Source organism: Dromiciops gliroides, chromosome 3 (genome assembly GCF_019393635.1).
Source record: "Dromiciops gliroides isolate mDroGli1 chromosome 3, mDroGli1.pri, whole genome shotgun sequence".
Lineage (NCBI taxonomy): Eukaryota > Metazoa > Chordata > Mammalia > Microbiotheria > Microbiotheriidae > Dromiciops > Dromiciops gliroides.
The window spans coordinates 217,396,720-217,418,504 of record NC_057863.1 but is presented as its reverse complement, the minus strand read 5'-3'; the positions used below and the strand labels follow the sequence as shown (position 1 = coordinate 217,418,504).

Below are 21,785 nucleotides of genomic sequence, written 5' to 3'. Positions count from 1 at the left end.
CAATCTACCATCACAAAAATATCAATCTGGGAATGGAAGAACTTTCAGAATTTCTTTCCAGAACAGAAACAGTTTCTATTTACACTAATTTTAAACCATCAAAACGTAAACAATGAGCCACAGATGCTTGGGTTGAGGCTTATTTTTACCCATTCAAGGAAAGCCCCAGAGATTTGGATTTAAAGTCTTACTCTAGTAGCCCCTTTGATGGAATGTGGAGAGGAAAGAAATTCTTTCTCCACCCTGCAAGACTCCCTTGAATATTCTGTCTCAGTGTAAGGTTAATTTACTTTTTATCTACACTATAAGGGATGTTTTCTATATTGTTAGCCAATCAAATTCCTTGTGTCCCATCAATTGCTTTAACTTTATAATCCAATGGGATGAATTGAGAAATTTATTTAGTTTGATGAGAGGCAAAAAAATAACCTTAAGAACTTCACATTCTGTTATGCTTGTTGTTGGGGGCTTTTGTTTGTCTGTTTTGAAAATTCCCCAATTTGGTCTGGGACTTCCCCAATCCACCTCTTATACAAAAAGGATGGATCTGATAACTGCAATCTACTGAGAACTGACTGATCCCCACCTACTCCCCATTCCCAGGCCAATGAATTGCCTGGGGCTGACCAATGTTTGTCAATTCCAGACTCTAGATTGATTTACTCATCTCCCCCAAACAAACTATCCCCTCCAAAAGATTTCCCACCTTACTCCCTAGACTTTAGGTTATCAGGTAAAAGAGTCCATTTACATGGAGTAGTTTCTATTTAGAGTTAAGTAGCTTCTATACTTAACTCAAGAGCAGTTCTATAGTTCCCTTTGTTAAAGGTTCATTTATATTGTTCCCTTATTCTGTTACCCCATATAAACCCTGTCCTCAGTCCCCCATCTTTGGATATTCTTAGCATCTTGCTTTGCAATACCACGAGCTATACTTCCTCTGTGCAGATTAAGACCTTATTTCTCCTATATTGATTGTTTCATTAATTTACAGGTTAATAGATCTTAGATTTTATCAATGTGAGTACTCCCTCTATCACAGGGGTTCTGAACCTGTAGTCCATGGATTTCTAAGGAGCCCGTGCATTGATTTCAGGGTGTCCATAAATTTAAACAGGTGAAAATTAATTACACCTTTATTTTTATGTAAATGATTTCCTAAGTATTTGTTTCATGCCTTTAAAGACATTCCAAAAAAGAGGGTGCATAGGCTTCATCAGACTGCCGGAGAAATCGACACACAAAAAGATTAAGAGCATTTTCCTCTTTCCTCTTCTCATCCTGAGACACTTGTCCTTCCCTAATTCTTGCAAAGGAGGTCTTTTGACATTGTGTGTTCTGATGGAACACCCACTGTCCATGTGTTGTGTTACATGATTGGCCTCTTTTACTTCCTGCTTAAGGAACTAGGTACTGAAGCGGTTATTGGGCTTGGTGTCAGAAGTCTTCAATTCAAATTTGACCTCACTCACTAGTGATGTGACCCTGGGGAAATCACTTCAACCGCTGTCTGCCTGTTTCATCATCTGTAAAATGGGGGTAACAATAGCACCTACCTCCCAGGCTTGTTTTGAGGATGAAAATGAGATAATAATTATAAAGTGCTTAGCACAGTGCCTGATACATAGTAAGTGCTACAAAAATGTTAGCTATCATTAATTGTAAAGCGCTTAACACAGTGCGTAGCGCTATATAAATATGATTTTACTGTTCTTATCATCATTACCATTCCTGGGAAGAGCCTGCAGAAGCACTTAGCGATTGCTCCTAATTGAGCCTTTATTTATTTATTTGTGTATGTACGTATGTTTGTACGTACGTACGTATTTATTTATTTTTCTCAAATGTTATCCTGATAATAGGACCTCTATGTATCTATTTGTACATTTTTCATGTCTCCCCTCCTGTCGACAGTTAAGTTTCTCCACGGCAACGCATATTTTGTTTACTATGGTGTCCGTAACTCTGGGATGACCAGAGCAAGGGAGTGGCCAATGACGGGGCCGCGGGAGGTCATTCCTGCGTATGTGCCTAAATTCTAGAGTAAAGTTTATTGACATCCACCAATCCGCAAGCCAGCCCGAAGTGAACGCCCACAACGCCGGCCACGCCGGAAATGACGCGTGGCAAGGTGTGACCATAGAGAGGAGTCGGGCTGGAAAGAGCAGTCACTCATGTGATCTGAGTCCGAACGGCTTCCGGCGGACTCAAAAACACTGGAGAGTTGAACCCGGAGGCGGCAGCGACGGCGACGACGACGACTACTAGCAGACCCTGGTGACCCGGCTCACAGCAGCCGGCTGAGGCCGGGCGGGCGGGATGTTACGGGGTCTGGGCAGCTGGTTTGGCTTGGAACAGACGTCGGCAGGGGGCGACCCTCCGGCCGGGGGTAGCCCCGAAGAGGCGGCGGCGGCGGGGAGTGAGCCCGAGCTGCCGCCGGAGGAGCTGCGGGAAGGGGACGAGGAGCCTCTTCTCCACCAGGCCAAAGGCCTCGGCAGTGAGTATCCCGCATCTCCCAGAGCCGGGAAAGTGGGGCGGGGGGAGGGAAGGAGGGAGGACGGGGCACGGGGCCGTAGGGGCGGGATAGGGCCACCTCCTATCTGTCACCTCCCTGTGAGATACGTCGCTGCCACTCCCCCCTTCCCGATCCCAGGCTACGTCCCTACCGAGAGCGAAAGGAAGCAAAGAAAGAAAAAAAGAGAAAGAAAAGCATTTATTAAGCACCTACTATATCCTCTGCGTGGAGGAGGGGAGGGGGTGTGTTCCCTTGAAGCGGGGCGGGACTTGAAATTGCTGACTCTGGAGGGGAAGCCCACTAACTCCCAGCCCTTCCCCCCCACCCCAATTCTTCCCTACTGGGGCGGATTTTGCTTAAAAGTTATTTAAAGTTTGCTCAAATACCCTGGACTAGGCACCGGATATATGAACATTTATGAAACAGTTATGGGCTAAACTGCGGTACGGTATCTTAAGTGCAGGTGGGAGAGTGGAAAGGTTGGCGTGTGACTTGGAGCAGCGGGAGAAAGTGTAGGACCCGAATACAGCCTTAAAGGATGGGGAGAGAGAGCGTTCCAGGTGGGGCTTTGGCGCGGGGGGGTGGGGGTGGGGGTCCCACCTAGCTTGCAGGGTGGTGAAAAGACACTCCAGGTGAGTGATTCCTAGATGATTTCCCCCTTCAACCCCGCCCCCACACAGGTAAAATACAGAAGACCAGGAGGAAATGGTTCTGACTTGATCAGAGTTTGGGTTGTTCACCTGTAGAATATGAAGTTGGATAGGGGAGTGGAAGTAAATTAAAGAAGACCTTTTAAAAAGCCAAGCAGGCTTTATTTAAGTAGGCTGGCTTGTACAGTCTTTTAAAAAGACCTTGAAACCCATTTCTTTTTTTTGTTTGTTTGTTTGTTTGTTTTTGTTTTTTTTTGCGGGGCAATGGGGGTTAAGTGACTTGCCCAGGGTCACACAGCTAGTAAGTGTCAAGTGTCTGAGGCCGGATTTGAACTCAGGTACTCCTGAATCCAGGGCCGGTGCTTTATCCACTGCGCCACTGAGCCGCCCCCGAAACCCATTTCTAAAAACCATCTTCATCATAAGTGCACTGTTCTCTTTCTGTCTGGTGTTTATTTCTATAAAATATCAAAAGACCTTCATTTGTTACCAGTGAATATATCTCCATATGTTTTGATGATGACGAACTACTTTCTAGACTTTTATATGTTCTTTTAAGCACAGATCTTTTTAAGTTAGAGAGAGCCAGGAAATTAGGGTTGGGTTCTGTTTCGCTGAAATTAAATGGATTTTTCCCCAATAATTTACACATTTGGAGTTCTGGAAGGAGACATGTTAACAAGAACTTGGTGGAGTAGATAGTAGTGCCAGATTCTGGTTATATTTATTGGTGGGTTTTGCTTCGGTTAATCATTTTCTCACAATATTATCTTGAAGTTTCTTATCTTTTCTATAGCTAAGCATTGCTCATGTCTGGTAAGATAATAAAAGACAGTGCTGTAGCTGGCCATCAATATCCTGTTTGTTCCTGGCTGCCTTATTTTGGTGATTCAGTTGTCAAAGTTATGCTAGAATGAAAAAGTGGCCTTTTTCGGGGGCAGCTAGGTGTTGCAGTGGATAAAGCACCGGCCCTGGATTCCAGAGGACCTGAATTCAAATCCAGCCTCAGACACTTGACACTTACTAGCTGTGTGACCCTGGGCAAGTCACTTAACCCCCGTTGCCCCACAAAAAAAAAAAAGAGAGAGAGAGAGAAAAGTGTCCTTTTTCTTCATTGATTAAGATGAGTAGAACTTGCAACAGAAAGATTAAAAAACCTATTGCATACATATTTATATTTTAATTATGAGCTCTAATAGGTTTTAATCCTTTAATTTTTTTATGTGTTACAAAGGTTCTTTAAGAAATTGTTTCTCAAGCACCTGATCCTTAAGTAGCCTGGAGGCTTGTAAAAGATAGAGTTTCTGCCCTCAGGGAGCACCTCAAATTAGAGAAACAAGATATCTGCCAGTCAGATTAATACTTATAACATTTCAGACAGTATAGTTTTATATGAGAAATAAAAATTGGTTTCTCTCATAATTTTTTTGTCCACTCCACTAGATCCTCAGGTTTTTTTAAATCTTTGTGTTTTAATATGTAGTAAGTATGGGGATAGATACCAAATGTGTAATTTTATTGGTATAGGTTGCCCATAATTGTTATTTTGTCAGACAGTCTCATGAGCAATGCTTAGCAGTAGGAAAGAAGTACTCACATCTATACTTTATCAATGCAAATTAACACTTTTTCTGCAAATTATAATCTTATGAGAGTATCTATGGTACTTAGAGGTGAAGTGACATGTCAAGTCACAGTTAGTATATGTGGGACTTAACAAGCTTTCCTTAAAAGTTAAATAAAAATTCTTTCGCAATTCTACTACCTCATTAGGTATTACCTTTGATTTCTATTTCAAATATTTGAAGATTTGATTCAGTCAATAAACATTTACTATATGTCAGGCACTGTATATGATACAACGAAAGGAGAAAAAAAATCCCTATTAAGGAGCTCAGGGTCTAATGCAGAATACAACATGCAGACAACTAAGTACATGCAAGATGTCCAGAGTAGATGGATGGAAGGTAATCTGAGACAGAAGGCACTGACACCTTGGCACACCAGAAAAGGCTTCCTGCAAAAGGTGGGGCTTGAACTGAGTCTGGCCAGGGAAACTAGAGAAGTGGTGAGGAGGCAGAGCTTTCCATGGGGATAGCCAGGGCAAAGGCAGAAGGACAGGGAGTGGAGTGTCATGTTAGAAGAACACGTAGTCCATCTAGCTGTATCCCAGAATATATGGAGTAGGCCAAAGCATAAGAAGACTGGAAAGGCAAAAAGGGCCAGGTTATTAAAAGTTTTCAATGCCAAACAGAGAGAGGGCTTTATATTTCATCTCAGAGCTCATTGAGCAGAAGGATGATGTGGTCACACCAATGTTTTAGTAAAATCAGGTTGGCATCTGGTGAAGGTTGGTTTGGAGCAGGAAGGGCCTCGGGCCAGCGAGGCAGATTAAAAGGCTCTTGTAATAGTGCAGCCGAAAGGAAATAAGGGGCTGAACTGGAGTTGTGGCTGTATAAGTGGACAGAAGGAAAATGTATATGAGAGTTAAACACTGTGAGACTTGATTTGTTGTAAAATTCATTAAAAACTGAAAAAATACTTATTGAGTGCAGCATAGCATAGAGCAGGACTTCTTAAACTTTTTCCACTCTTGACCCCTTTTTGCCCAGTCTTTTACTGTTGCCAAATTTTCCCAACCCCATATGGGGTCGAGACCCACAGTTTAAGAAGCTTACGCCATAGAGGATAGAGACCCAGAGTAGAAACCAGGGATACTCATTTTCAAATCTTGTCATTGACCAGTAACACTGGCAGTGTGACACTGGACAAATCAGTCAACATCTCGGTGCTCCATGAACTGCTAGTCTGCATTGGTGGAGAGAGTTTCTTACTAGGAGATCCCTACCCATGAAATCACTGTTCTAGAGAAGTTCAGGTCCAACTCCATAATTATATAGAATAGACTACAGCTACAAGTGCAAATCTAAAATGCATAGAATACATATGGGGGGGGCAGTGGGGGTTAAGTGAGTTGCCCAGGGTCACACAGCTAGTACGTGTCAAGTGTCTGAGGTCAAATTTGAACTCAGATCCTCCTGAATCCATGGCTGGTGCTTTATCCTCCTCCACAACCACTAAAGAACTACTACTCAGAAACTACTAAGAACCATAAAGGAAGGTTTTCGCCCCCCCTAGAGTCTTTGGCATTGGCAAGTGGTCATAGTTAGAAATGGACATGGTCTTATCAATGCAGTTGACATTAAAGAAGTTGCATTACCCTCTATAGGTCCTACAGTCTGTACCCTAAAGACCATAGGACCTTTCCATTAGAATTCAAGATCCTTGAGGGGCAGCTAGGTGGCTCGGTGGATAAAGCACTGGCCCTGGATTCAGTAGTACCTGAGTTCAAATCCGGCCTCAGACACTTGACACTTACTAGCTGTGTGACCCTGGGCAAGTCACTTAACCCCCACTGCCCCACAAAAAAAAAATTCAAGCTCCTTGAAATCAGGAGTTGTCTGCTTTTCTATTTTTATTTGTCCCCACTATTTAGTGCAAAATTTTGCACCTAGTAAGTGCTTGATAAGTGCTTATTCGTACATTCATTTCTATACATTCCCGTTAATCCTCCAGGATATTGGTGCTCTCCAGTACATTGGATACAGTAAGTAGGTCCTCAAACTTTCCCACCCCACCCCCATTTCAAAGAACAAAGACTTTGGGCTGCTCATCTTTTTTTTTAATACTTTTTTGTTTGTTTGTTTTTTGTTTTTTGTGAGGCAATTGGGGTTAAGTGACTTGCCCAGGGTCACACAGCTAGTAAGTGTTAAGTGTCTGAGGCTGGATTTGAACTCAGGTACTCCTGACTCCAGGGCCAGTGCTCTATCCACTGTGCCACCTAGCTGCCCTGGGCTGCTCATCTTTTATCCTTGACCCATCTCATTTCCTGCTATACTCTTTGTTTTTTTTCAGTGATCTTTTTTTTTATGGTGCTTCATGTGCATAAAATTAGGAATATGCTGTATTCTATGTAATCCCAACCATGGATACATTTCTGCATTGCCCTTTGGGTCACTCATAATAATTTTGATTAATCTGAGATTATGAAGTTCCAAGATTTGCTAAATTACAGATTCAGCTCTTTAGCTACACTGGGAGATAGTGAAAGTAGTTATACCACAGTAAACTTTAAAACCCCCTTTATCTGTGTCATGCTTCATAATTTATAGTAAGCAAACTTAGTTTAATCAATTTTATATAAAAGTACACATTCTTTTGGTTTTATATTTAGAATCATTTTTAAATGTATATTTAATATGAACTCAGTATGTATTCCTCACAGCTCATCTCATGTCAGACATTCAAAAACTTACTGCTCAGTTGTTTCTGTTCGTGTGTCTCTTCCCCGTCCCCGCCCTCGCCTATCCCAGGATCATTTTCCTTTCCTAGATGTATTATACTGTTGATCTAATGAACTCTTTGCACTTTTAGAAAAATAGGCATTTATCTCTGTCTATATAAACTTGTAGAAAGACCAAGGATAACCTGGCTCTTATCTCTCTTTATATCACTCACAAAGATATCTTTTAATTTCAACCAACGGAAGTATTTAGAATATTTGAATGGGAACCAAAGAAAGTAAATAGAAAAAAGGCTTGTAAATGATTGTATTTTCTACTTTTAAGAAGTACTTTATCTCTGATAAAGAGGGTTATGCAACTGAAACAAAGTGTCACCTTGCTTAACCAGTTTTCTTAGATGTACTGAGCAGTCACTTCTATTGATATTTTCCTTGATCTTTTAAAACTGTTTTGCATGTTTTCGATAATATTCCTGTAATAATTGAGCTGGTGATGTAATTCATGACATGTGGTAATTTGTTTTTCTTTTTAATTTTGTGATAGAATTAGATAAATATATAGACATTCCCCAGCTTATAAAATAATTCGATGTAAGAAAGAGAAACCCTGTGCTGATCTGCTCCTTACCTTCCTTCCTAGTGAGCTCCTACTCCGTGATAGCCCTTGTAGAAGGGGAAAATATTTTCACTTTTAGAAAATTTTGTATTTCAGCAGCAACTTTTTTTTTCTTTTTTTGTGAGGCAATTGGGGCCAAGTGACTTGCCTAGGGTCACACAGCTAGTAAGTGTTAAGTGTCTGAGGCTGGTCCTGAACTCAGGATCTCCTGACTCTAGGGTCGGTGTTCTATCCACTGCGCCATCTAGCTGCCCCTCAGCAGCAAAATTTAAGCACTTATATACAGTGTGCTATCCCAGAAGAAATAAAGATGTAAATAAGATGCAGTCTTTGCCCACAAGGACATTAAAATGATGGTGGTGGTAATGGTGATGATGATGACGATGACAATGACAACTTGCATTTATATACGAGTATTTAGTTTAAAAAGCACTTTTTGTCACAACTGTGTACTTAGTGGCAGAATTGGGTTTCCAAACCAAGGCCTTCAAATCTGTTCTTTTCATTACATCATGCTACCTGCAATATAATAGAGATGATTACAGGGACACATCTAACTATAGGTGTCCCTCAGTGTTCTGTCCTGGGCCCTCTTCTCTTCTCTCTCTCTATTGTTCATTTGGTGATCTCATCAGACCCCATGGATTTAATTACCATCTCTATGCTAATGATTCTCAAATCTACCTATCCTGTTCCAACCTCTCAGCTGATCTCCTATCTCCAACTTCCTTTTAAACATCTCAAATGAAGTGCAGTAACATCTTAAGCTTAACATGTCTAAAACAATTCATCTTTCCCCTAAACCGTCCCCCTCTTCCCCACCTTCCCTATTACTAAGTAGTAGAGGGCCAGCACCATTCTCTCAGTTTCTAAGTTATCTTTGGCTGCTCACTGTTTCTCATTCCCCCCCCCCCCCAATATCCAAGCAGTTGCCAAGGCCTGTCAATTTCACTTCTGCAGCATCTCTCCTAAATGTCCACAGTCTCTTCTCTGACACTGCTACCACTCTGGCGCAGGCCCTCATCACCACATACTTAGACTACTGCAAAAGCTCGCTGACCCGTCTGCCGCCCTCATGTCTCTTCCCACAACAATCCATCCTCTATTCATTCACTAAAAGGAATTTTCCTAAAACAGGTCTAACCATGTTACTCCCCTATTGGATAAATTCTGGTGCTCGCTATCGCCTTCAGGATTAAATACAAAGTGCTCTGCTTGCCATTCAAAGCTTTTCATAACCTAGCCCCTCCTACCTTTCCAGTCTTACACATTTCTCCCCACCAGATTCTCTGATTTAGGGACAATCCTCAATCCTGGCTAATCCTCAAACTATATACTCCATTTCTTGCCTCTGGGTATGTTCTTTGATTGTCCCCTTTCCCTAGAATGCTAAGTCCTAACTAAAGCCCCATCCTTTTCCGGAACCCTTTCCCAAACTCTCTTTAATTCTACTGCCTTCCCTCTTTTAATTATTACTTCCCATTTTTCCTGTATAAAGCTTGCTTTGTATATATTCATTTTCATGTTGTCTTCACCAGTCTGGTTGGAGTTGCTTCAGCTGCATGCTTTGTCATTTATCCCCTTTCTTTTAGTTAGAATTACTTTTGAATTTTGTTCTAACCAGTCAGTTTTCTGACTTTCACAGGCAATTTTTTTGATTTAAAAAAAAATTACATAGGTTGTCTGCTTTGATAACTTATAAGCTTTTGAGCATACTTTCCTTTTCCTCTGGTCTTGGATTCCAAGTTTTGTCTTTGGGGCCATTCTGTCTTTTGCTTTTAGGTTTCAAGACTTTTGTTTATTAGGATAAGGAGGGAACAATTCTGTTCCTTTTACCTTACTTGACCTCTGACATTTCTCATTGGGTATTGAAATTTCTTGAGGACATGCTCAAAAATCTTTAGCGGCCTTAAGAGTAAAGATAGAGGGGCAGTTAGGTGGCGCAGTGGATAGAACACCGGCCCTGGAGTCAGGAGTACCTGGGTTCAAATCCGGCCTCAGACACTTAACACTTACTAGCTGTGTGACCCTGGGCAAGTCACTTAACCCCAATTGCCTCACTAAAAAAAAAAAAAATTAAGAGTAAAGATAGAAATGCCTCAACTTGCATTTAAAGCCTCTGTATAGGGGCAGCTAAATGGCACAGTGGATAAAGCACCAGCCATGAATTCAGGAGGACCTGAATTCAAATCTGGCCTCAGACACTTGACACTTACCTAGCTGTGTGACCCTGGAAAAGTCACTTAACCCTCATTGCCCCACTCCTCCAAAAAAAAACCCTAAAGCCTCTGTATGAAATTTCCTCCCTTCTCCCCTCAGTCTCTGCGAAGCCTTACCTTTATTCAAAGCACAACTTAGTTGTCCTCCTAGATAAGATGTGTCCCAATGTAGTTATTAGCACTCTTTTTCTTGAAAGTAATATGCACTGAGAGGAACAGCAACATTGTGTGATGAACAATGGAGACAGACTTGGCTCTTCTCAGCAGTGCAATGATCCAAAACAGTTTCAAAGAACTCATGATAGAAAATGTTCTCAATATCCAGAAAAAAGAACTGTGAATTATGAATGCAGATTGAACCATACTGTTTCTACTTTTGGACTGTTTTTCCCCCTTTTTTTCCAATTCTTCTTTCACAAGATGACTAATGTAGAAATATGTTTAATGTGATTGTATATGTTTAATAAAATACTTTAAAAAATAATATGCATATAGTTTGCATTTGTTTATTTATATACATTTTGTATCTTTCCTGGAGAATATGTTTCTTGGGGGCAGGCACTTCAGTTTCTGTCAGTATTCCCATTGGCTAGTGTAGTTCCTTGCACATAGTAGCAATATAATAGTTTGTTTACCTTATAGAAATATCTTCCCTAATCAACAATAATGTCTCAGAAATTTAGATGCTTACAAGTTTTCTTTTGAGAGGAAAAGTCATGTTGTTATTAATATAGTAAGTATTGTACTTGAATGGAGAACAGACTAAAGCTTATTTATTTTTTATTATTGGCAGATTACCTGTTTAATTTTGCCACTGCTGCTACAAAAAAGATAACTGAATCAGTTGCTGAAACAGCACAAACAATAAAGAAGTCAGTAGAAGAAGGGAAAATAGATGATATCATTGATAAGGTACTTTTAAAATATTTTTTGAAAGTAGAACCCCATGAAATTTATCGGTATCTGAATTATTCTATGTCATTTTGTTGTTTGTTTTGTTTTTTTTATCCAGAATAAAATAGTCCACATATTCTGATTTTGTTTTTGTTTAATGCTGAGATCCTTGGGGGTTTTTTTTGTTTCATTTGTACAAAATTATTTAAAATAAAAACTAACCACTAAATAATTCCAGCCATCATTTTAAAGTTTGGTTATTTTTTTATTTAAAATTTTATGATTTAGTTGTTTAATGTTATTTAAGATTTCAAACTATATATTCATCTCTGTGCATAATCAGATAACGTGTTTCTTTGGTACTTGAAGTCATAGTCCAGTGTAATCAATTCCAAATTGGAAATTTTTCCGCATTATTTGAAACAAGTAGGATATTGTCTAAAGTTTTAGGAATTTTGTTTTATACTGAGATTTTTACCCCCCACAATACTATATGTGAATCAATGTGTTATAGTGGAAATCACACAGTGTTTGAAGTCAGAAGACCTAGGTTTGAGTTTGAGCAACATTGCCTACTAGATATATTGTATAGTCACTCAACTTCTTAGAGTTCCAGTTTCCTCATCTGTAAAATAGTAATACTTGTACCGCTTACTTCATAAAGATATAAGAAAAGTGCTTTTTAAACTCTTTAAAAAAGTCACATATAGATAGATAATACTCAGCTAATTTCATTTATACACAGAGGAAGATAAATCCTCAAAATAGTATTCTCAAGCTTAAAAAATACTGTATACTTTTTATTCTATTTTGGAAGGAAAAGATTCATTTTTTCGTCTACTTTCTTGATTGAAAAATCATGTTATGTGTGCTTTAATCTAGTTAAGTGTAGTTTGACTATTTTAAAGATAACATGCTTTTAAATTTTTTTACAGACCATTATAGGAGATTTTCAGAAGGAACAAAAAAAATTTGTGCAAGAGCAACAAACAAAAAAGTCAGGTATGATATTATATATTACTTAATAGAATATTAATTTTTCTATTTTAAAAACTCATTTTCTGGGTAAGAACGATTATTTAAAAGTTACTTATTCTAGTTTTCTTTTGCCTCTCAGCATATATAATTTGAATAACAAAAGTTTAAGGCACATTCCTGCCTAGAAATAGCTTTATTTTGGCTAGATGATAATGTCCCTTTATAACCCCATACTACAGTAAATATAGTTTACATTCTTATATTCCTTTATAAAGTGACAATGGAATTTTACCACTTGGTGGTGCTAAATCAAAACTAGTTTATTTTTTGCACCAAGGAAAGACAGTATAAAATATAGCCAATTTATCAATAGCAAACTTTAGAACAACAACCCTATAGTTAATATTTTGACCAGTTGCCACTAATGGCATATTTTTAGCTGCAATGAGACTGAAATAGATTGAATTCTACCTCTTCTTGGATGTCCTGAATGAAGATATCTACCATTGTGTTTTGTTTTGGGTTTTTTTGTGAGGCACTTGGGATTAAGTGACTTGCCCAGGGTCACACAGTCAGTAAGTGTTAAGTGTCTAAGGCTAGATTTGAACTCAGGTACTCCTGAATCCAGGGCTCTATCCACTGCACCACCTAGCTGCCCCTCTACCATTGTATTTTGCAGGAAAAGCTCATCTTCTAAAGGGTACATATTGGGGAAGATGGATGATTCATAAATTGGGTGTTTTGGGGATCCCTCTGTATGCCTCACAGGTAGCTGGGAGCTCTGGTACTCATGTAGTCCAAGTAAAATGCCTGGTGTTCTGCTGACAAACACATTCCAGGGAAAGATGTAACCAAAGAAGCATCTTTAATTTTTTTTTGCTCAGTTCAGTTTTTTCTCATTGGCTATTTCTTTGTTTAGTTCACATTTCTCAAAACTCCTCACAGTCCTTGCTCTTTCAGCATCTTCACTGCTCTTTCCTGTAAGTCAAGTGTAGTATGTCCTCTTCAGATTCACATACAGTGGATTTAATGAAATTTAAAGTTGTTTACAATTAGAAAACAGTAATAGGTTGATGTTTTACTGGGTGTATTGACGTTTTCTTAATTCTTTATTTTTTAAATCAATATAATTTACTTCTCTTCATGACCATTTTTTCTACCTTGTAGAAGCAGCAGTGCCTCCATGGGTTGACAGTAATGAAGAAGAAACAATTCAGCAACAAATATTGGCCTTATCTGCAGTAAGTTTCTTGTTGAAAAAAACATGAGTGATCACCTACCACAAGTATGATCATATACAGTTCTAATTCAACAAACTTTTTTCTCTCCATGTATTGACTAAGCATTCTGTGGTATCCAAAGTGTAGACAATAATTTCTTCCAACTTTTAAGTTATATAAGATTTCTCCTAGGTATTATTTGAAGAAATGAGAGACATCAGTATAGTGGATAGTTGTTGGAAATATTGGCTGTGTAGTCAGGAAGGTCCAGGCATCTTCCATCAGACACTTAGGAGTTGACCTGGCTATAATCCCTGGACTGGTTACTTCACCCATCAGTGGCTCAAGTTATTTTTTTACTTAATATTTTATGTTTTTCCCTAAATACATGTAAAGATAGTCTTCAACATTTGTTTTTCTAAGATTTTGAGTTCCGATTTTTCTCCCTCCTTCCCTTCCCTCCCTCTCCCCCATGAGAACAAGAAATATGATATAGATTGTATATGTACAATCACGTTAAACATATTTCCACGTTAGTCATGTTGTGAAAGAAGAATCAGAATAAAAAGGAAAAACCACCGAAAAGGAAAAAAAAACAACAACAAATAAAGTGAAGATAGTATGCTTCAGTCTGCATCTAGACTCCATAATTCTTTTTCCAAATGTGGAGAACATTTTTTACCATGAATCTTTTGGAATTGTCTTGGATCATTATATTGTTAAGAAGAGCTAAGTCTATCACAGTTGATCATCATACGGTGTTGCTATTACTGTGTATAGTGTTCTCTTTGGTTCTGCTCACTTCACTCAGTCAGTATCAGTTCATGTACAGGTTTTTCTGAAGTCTGCCTGCTCATCAGTCAAGTAATTCTTAAAACTATCATTTGAAAGGCAGGTGCAAATATGCATTAATAGAGGAAAGTTTCTTCACCTCCAGTTTTCTATACCAATGAAACCACAAGTCTAGTTCCCTGATATACCCCCCCACACCAACACCACCATTGTATTAAAAGAAAATGGATCCAAGGGGGAGAGAGGTATAAGATGGCAAAATATAGCTGTAACATGAGAAAGTGTAACAAAACTTCAGTGATACAAACTTTTCTCCAGTTCTAAATGAATTCCTTATCTTTCAAGATGCAGTATAATATAAAGCAAGTATCATAACTCAAGTGTAAAACTACATCTTGATTTTACAATTTAATTTTTACTACTGTTTACCCATTAGGTTTTTGATTGATTTGAACATTTCCATTTTTAAAATGGAGCAGGGGCAGCTAGGTGGCGCAGTGGATAGAGCACTGGCCCTGGATTCAGGAGTACCAGAGTTCAAATCCGGCCTCAGACACTTAACACTTACTAGCTGTGTGACCCTGGGCAAGTCACTTAACCCCAATTGCCTCACCAAAAAAAAAAAAAAACAAACTTCAGTGGCAAAATACTAGAAAGGGAAGTTGGAGCCAGGTTGTAGAGGGCCACAAGCGCAGATTAAGGAAATTTTATTTTATCCTGGAGATGACTGGGAATCATTAAAGGTTTTCGAAAAGGGGAGTAACAACATCACACCAGTGGCCTTCTTTAGGAAGATTCTTTTGACCACTTTGTCTTAATGAGAAACAAGACACTGGGAACCCAGTTAAGATGGTAATATGATAATGCAGATGAGATAGTGTTAGCCTGGACTTCGGGGTTGGCCATATTTGTAACAGAAAAGAAATGTCTTCCAGGTAGAATCAACAGGACCGCTGATTGGGTACAAGAGGTGAAGGAAAGGGAAGAGACAAAGAGAATTGCAAATGTACAAATCCAGATAAGTGGGAGGATTGTGGTACTTAATGATTGGGAAGTTTGGAGAAGGGACTGATTTTAGGGAAAGGATGAAGACTTTAGATATTCAGGTGGAGAAAAAGAGGAGAGCCTAGAGCAAAGCCTTAGATGACTGCCTACTTTTGAGGGGAAATGAAGGCATTGAGTTAGGCTGGTGAGTCAGAGGTCCTATACATTAGGGAAGAACTCCCAGAAAAGTGGGGAAGAGCAGTTTGGGTAAAATGATAAGCTCAGAAGAGAGAGACGAGAAAGTGGAAGCACTTACTGTAAATGGCTTTTTCAAGGAGTGTACGCACAAAAGGTAGTAGAGACAATAGCAGGGATAGTAGGAACAAGTGAGAGTTTTTTAGGCTGAGGGAGGTGAGCATATGTTAATAGGAAGTGAGAATGAACCAGTAGACTGGGAGAGATTGAAAATAAGTGAGAGAGGATGACAGGAGGCATTCTGTTGAAAGAAATGGGAGGAGTAAGGCCAGCTTCTTTTGTCAGACAAGGGTGAAGGAGTAAATAGTGGCAGAAGGTATAGATAGGAGTGATAGGAGAGTAGTAGTAGTAGTAGTAGTAGTAATGGCCTCATTTTTTTTTCCCCTGTAAATATGAGGCAAGGTTCTCAGCCAAGAGGATGGGGAGGGAGGGAACTATGGAAGGTTTGAGGAGAAACAAAAAAGTTTTAAGCATCTGATCATTTGCATTAACTATCTCTCTCTTCTTATTTTGACTTCATCAATCTTGTTCATTCAAAAGTTTTTCAGTTTTATATAATTAAAATTCTCTATTTTACATGCTGTGATCCTCTCTATCCCTCGTTTGATCAAGAACTCTTTCCCTGTCCGTAATTTTGAAAAATAGTATTGCCTTCTCTACTCTTATAATTTGTTTATGATATGACATTTTATATCTGTCATGTAGCCATTTGGAACTTATTGTGGTATGTGATGTGAGATGTCATTTGAAGTCTAATTTCCCCCAGATTGCTTTCAGATTCTCCAAGGGAATGATTTCTTTTATTTTCTTTTATTATTTTCCAGTTACATATTACATATAAGGATAGTTTTCAACATTTGTTTACACTGGATTTTTAGTTCCAAATTTTTCTTTTCTCCCCCACTCCATTCCCTCCCTCCTCCCCAAGACAGAAAGCAGTCTGATATAGGTTGTATATGTATAGTCATATCAAACATATTTCTACATTAGTCATCTTGGGAAAGAACAATCAGAGCACAAAGGAAAAACCTTAAACAAAAAAATCCAGTCCAAAAGTAGAAGCAGTATGATTCAATCTGCATTCATAATTGACAGTTCTTTTCTCTGGATGTTGAGAATATTTTCTATCACATGTTAAGGGCTAAAATTCTAGCTAGTCTGTCTAAAATATCCAATGAGTGGTTGCCAATAAATTATAAGCTTTAGCAAGAGTTAGACTTTTAAGCATTTATTAAGGAGAATAAGAATTTGGTAAAGAGAGAGAGAAAGGCCTAGATTCCTATCTATTAAAGGGAGAGCACATTTCTAGCTCCCTTCTCCGCCAGAGTCCAGAGGAAAAGAGCCCCAGAGTCAGCGCCAGTCTCTTCCTTCCTCCTCCCACTAGTCCGCGTCACTTCCTCCCAAAGAAAAGACTCCTGGTCTTGCCCTCAAAGACCTTCGCTTCATGGGCAGAACTCTTCTACAGTAAGTATCCAGCAGGTGCCGTCATTCCAATCGTTACAGTCCCCCCTGTTGTTCCTCAAGAAACAAAATGTTTCCTTGATGGAACAGTAAAAACAATATAATAACTATTGCTAACTAATAATATGTGAACAACAATATAGAAAAGGAAGAGAGGAAAGTTTTGTCCAGAGGGGCGATTTTTTTTTTTGTCCTCATGAACCGACGCTTTGACATTAGTCTTGCAAAGGGAGGGCCTCTGCAGAGAATACATGTTACAGATGGTGTATATTATAACAGAAAGAGAAAAAAAACAACAAATCAAAACTGTTCATTTAAAGTCTCTGAAAGTCTTTTCTCAGATGTCCTCTAGGTGTAGTCGTGGAATGGAAGTCTTTTCAGGGGTTGATGTGTGGATGCTGGTAATCAGCCAGGAAATTTCCTACAAAATTGAGCTTAACACAACTTTAAAATAGCTTTGTCAATAATCAAATCAAACAATGAAAGTTTTCAAAAACATGTCTAAGGGAATTCAGAATCTTAGTTGTTACACATGAAACATATAATAAAACAAAAATTGAACCATTCTTTAAAATTATAATATTACTATAGTCCCCCCCTTATGGAGGGTAATTGAGAAGACAATTGCTGTGATATTAATTTTTTAAAATAATTTTTATCTTTGTTTCATCATTTTTTGCATCATCTGCCTAATTATCCTCATGCCATTATGAGAAATTTAAAAATCTAATATAATTGGTAACAGGTGTCAAGGCCAAATTCAACACTGTATTTATCATGACACCTGAGATAATTATGGGGGTTACCATAAAAGAACAGAGAAATGATGGGATATGAGCATTCCCACACTTGAGCAATATGTACTGCCCATACAGTATGCCAGGCTTAAAATAGGTGGATGGAATATATGTCCATGCCACCGAACATATTGGAAGAAACTGAGTCAGACTTAATCAGATGCATGGGATTGAGATGTCCATGGCATCAGGCATATAGGAGGGAGCATAGAAGCCAGGTGTAGAAGTGAGATGGGTGGGATGAATACTTCCAGCCATCTGTACAATATTGTGGGGAAAAAGAGAATAAAATATTAAACCAAGAGAATCCAACCTCAACATTTGTCAAAAGCCGTTCCCTCGGCCATACCTTGACTTCATGCATGTCTCCCCTCATGTGACAGTTCAGTGTCTGCTCTTGCATGTATTCCTCTTGTGATTGGATGGCATCTTGGCCAACTGGCATCTGATAACTCAGAATAAAGGCAATTAATGTCTTAAATGATAAGTTCCCATAATCCAAGTCTCATATGGATTTAAAATTGAGGATAATAAATGATTGCAAAAAATGTGAATACATCTTGACTCAAAATATAATATATAATTATGCAACAATTTCAAATAATACCCTTTTTTTACTTAGTATACAATTACTTTTGTGAAAAATCAGAACATACTTAAATACAAGTTAAAGCACAACAGAATCTCAAAGAACTTTTTTTTTTTTTGAAAATAGAAAACTTTTACAAATGTTCCTCTCTTTTTTTTTGGAATATGCTTATCAAAAATAATACTTCTAGAATCAATTTACACTTGCCATGGCAAACAATTTGCCAGGGAAATGCTTTAAAGAGTTTGATCAAATAATCAGTTGAGAAAAAATAACAAAAACAAACAACTCAGAATATGGGAGCACAATACTCCTAGAATTAACATTGTATTATGAAATCAAAACCATGTTTCAAAATTAGATAGATGAATGAATAGAAGAAAATACACGTGGAACAATAAAAGACAGTGAAATCCAAACTAAGGAAGTCTAAATGAATGTGAACTTAATATTAATAAGAGTATTATAAAATATAAACTTGATCACATGACTATAAAAAGCTTTTACAAATATTCTCCTTGTTTTAAAAACTAAATATAAAACACAATCTCAAAAGCATGAAAATCTCTATGAAAATAAACCCATACCATTAATTTCAAAATGTATATGTAATAGCATAGAAATCCTATGTAACCTCTGAACTGATATTAATACTCTGAGTGAATTCAGAACACCTTTGATTCCGATATCTAAAATCCCCAATACTCATATCAATACCTTGCTGCTTACTTCTACATTTCTGTAAAATATATACCCTTCCATGGCAAAAGAGGCAGAGTCTTGAACTATGTTGATTGTCATTCTTATTCAGCTTAAGTTTTTCTTCTTTAACCCCTCTATATTGTCTGTCAGTCTTTTCACCATACAAATGCTTTATAAGATTACTAATTAAAGACAAAAGCAGGTTAGCAAAATTATGAACAAAACGAGCATATCTGGAATTTAAAGAGTTTTCTAAGATTGTCTCAAAAGCACAGCCAGGCCGGGGAAGGGCTGAGCCTGAAGCTGCAAATGCAGGTAGAAAAAGTTGAGCATGCGCATCAGATCTCTGGACTTCCCAGGCAGGGGAAGCAATGGGCTTGGCCATAGGAGGAGTAGAGGGTGGGGTCTGGAGAGGAGGGGAGGGACCAGAGCAATTTGAATCAGACTTGATTTTGAACTCAGGCCTGGATTCCTCTTCCCCCACTTTGCCTCCAAGTGCTAGGGGATTAAAAGCTTCAAGAGGGTGGGTCATTGCCTCTAGGCATGCAAAATTAGAGCAACAATTAGTGTTGGAACTGGGAAAAGCTGCAGGAATCTCTTCAGGTTTCTCTGAAAAAGCATGGTTGGGAGAGGGAGAGATATTTCCTTGTGTGAGTAAGTTGCTGGCTCTTTTAACAAAAATAAAAAGAAAAATAGAAAATCCACAAAAACAAAGCATTAACATGATCTTATCTCCCATTTGTCTGGTTAAACAGACTAAAATCAAAAATAGGGTAATTAGGGAGTTTAAAAGGTCCATTCGAAAAAATTTAAAGGGAAAACACAGCCAGTGCGCCAGTACTTAGCAGTTTAAAGGGTGGGGGAAATTTCTTACCCAACCGGAAGATCAGAAGTGAGGTTCAGCTTTCCTCTTCGTGGTCAGCCATCTGTTAAGGGCTAAAATTCTAGCTAGTCTGTCTAAAATATCCAATGAGTGGTTGCCAATAAATTATAAGCTTTAGCAAGAGTTAGACTTTTAAGCATTTATTAAGGAGAATAAGAATTTGGTAAAGAGAGAGAGAAAGGCCTAGATTCCTATCTATTAAAGGGAGAGCACATTTCTAGCTCCCTTCTCCGCCAGAGTCCAGAGGAAAAGAGCCCCAGAGTCAGCGCCAGTCTCTTCCTTCCTCCTCCCACTAGTCCGCGTCACTTCCTCCCAAAGAAAAGACTCCTGGTCTTGCCCTCAAAGACCTTCGCTTCATGGGCAGAACTCTTCTACAGTAAGTATCCAGCAGGTGCCGTCATTCCAATCGTTACACACAAGTTCATTGAAACTGTTTTGGATCATTGCACTGCTGAGAAGAGCCAAGTCTATCCTCATCATTCATTACACAATGTTGCTGTTACTGTGTACAATGTTCTCCTGGTTCTGCTCCTCTCAGTCAGCATCAATTCATATGAATCCTTCCAGGTTTCTCTGAACTCCTCCTGCTCATCGTTTCTTAAAGCTGTGTTGTTTAAAAATCTAAATGTTGGGGCAACTAGGTGGCGCAGTGGTTAGAGCACCGGCCCTGGATTCAGGAGAACCTGAGTTCAAATCTGGCCTCAGACACTTAACACTTACTAGCTGTGTGACTCTGGGCAAGTCATTTAACCCCAACTGCCTCACCAAAAAAAAAAAAATCTAAGTGTGGGTTCTAATGTGTCCCACCCCCAGTTTTGGGGGGAAACTGGCTAAAATCACTGATAAATTCACCAAGAGTTTAGGCTTTTAAGGTTTTATTAAAAGATATAAGATAGTAAAGAGAGAGAAAAATTGAGAACAGATTTCTTATAGCATGGAAATCCTAGCCTACCTAACCTCCCACGTGAAGTCCTGCCACTAAGCCAATGTCTTGAACCCAAAGAGGAAGAACCCTTTTACCAGCATCTGCTTCCTACTTCGTGTTCTCCTCCCAGAAATGGGAGGCTCCTCAAGTTGATTGGCTGGTAGCTTTGATAGACTGTACCCATGAGTAACCTCACTTCCTGACACCAAGGAACTGACCACGTGGCTTGCCTTCTCCTCATGGTGGAGCTTTCTTCCAGTAACTCTCCAGCAGGTGGCGGCACTCCAATTGTTACACAGCACAATAGTATTCCATTACATTCATATACCACAGTTTGTTTAGCCATTCCCCTATTGATGGGCATTCCAAGGGAATGATATCTAAGCAGTGTGAAGACCTAAGCATTTTTATAAGTAGAACAGAAGGATGGAGTATATAATAGTCTTCCAGGAGAAAAGAATGCCCAATGGAGAAATCTCCAGAAAGAGATGGGAGGGGATGGGAATAAGGACTCTGATAGAGGGGGGATAGTGCTGATAAAATAGAAGGGAAACCTTATACTCTAAGACAACAGGCTAGGAGATAAGGTGAAGACAGGCTTTGAAGTGTGAAAGACTTGATAAGAGAGCTTGTGATAGATGGTCTCAGCTTTCTTGGTAAAGGAAGAGGCTAGTCCTGTTGCAGCATGCAGAGATGGGCATTAGGGTGGTGTTGGGGCATTGCAGAGAAGGTTAGAACAAACTTTTTTAGGAGATGTAATAGAGAGTGGATAGGAGATAAAAGGGAGGGACTTAGCATTTATGTAGCACCTACTATGTGTCAGGCACCATTCTAGGTACTTTTTACAAATAGCTAGTTTGATCCTCTCAACGGCTCTGAGAGTTAGATGCTATTATCTCCATTTTACAGTTGAGGAAACTTGTAAACCAAGGTGATGGGACTTCCCTCAGTCAGATAGCTAGTAAGTTTCTGGGGCTGAATTTGAACTCAGGCTTCCTAGCT

At 38.9% G+C, this 21,785-nt stretch overlaps 1 protein-coding gene across 1 annotated transcript in view; it reads left to right on the top strand.

The window, feature by feature from the left end:
• The first annotated feature begins 2,155 nt into the window (after positions 1-2,155).
• SYAP1 (synapse associated protein 1) overlaps positions 2,156-21,785 on the top strand; it is a 33,902-nt gene continuing 14,272 nt past the window's right edge. The window contains exons 1-4 of the mRNA XM_043995165.1: positions 2,156-2,497; positions 11,097-11,215; positions 12,133-12,199; positions 13,343-13,416. Coding sequence (XP_043851100.1) covers positions 2,320-2,497; positions 11,097-11,215; positions 12,133-12,199; positions 13,343-13,416 — 438 coding nt within the window. The 5' untranslated portion in view covers positions 2,156-2,319. The remainder of the gene's footprint in view (positions 2,498-11,096; positions 11,216-12,132; positions 12,200-13,342; positions 13,417-21,785) is intronic.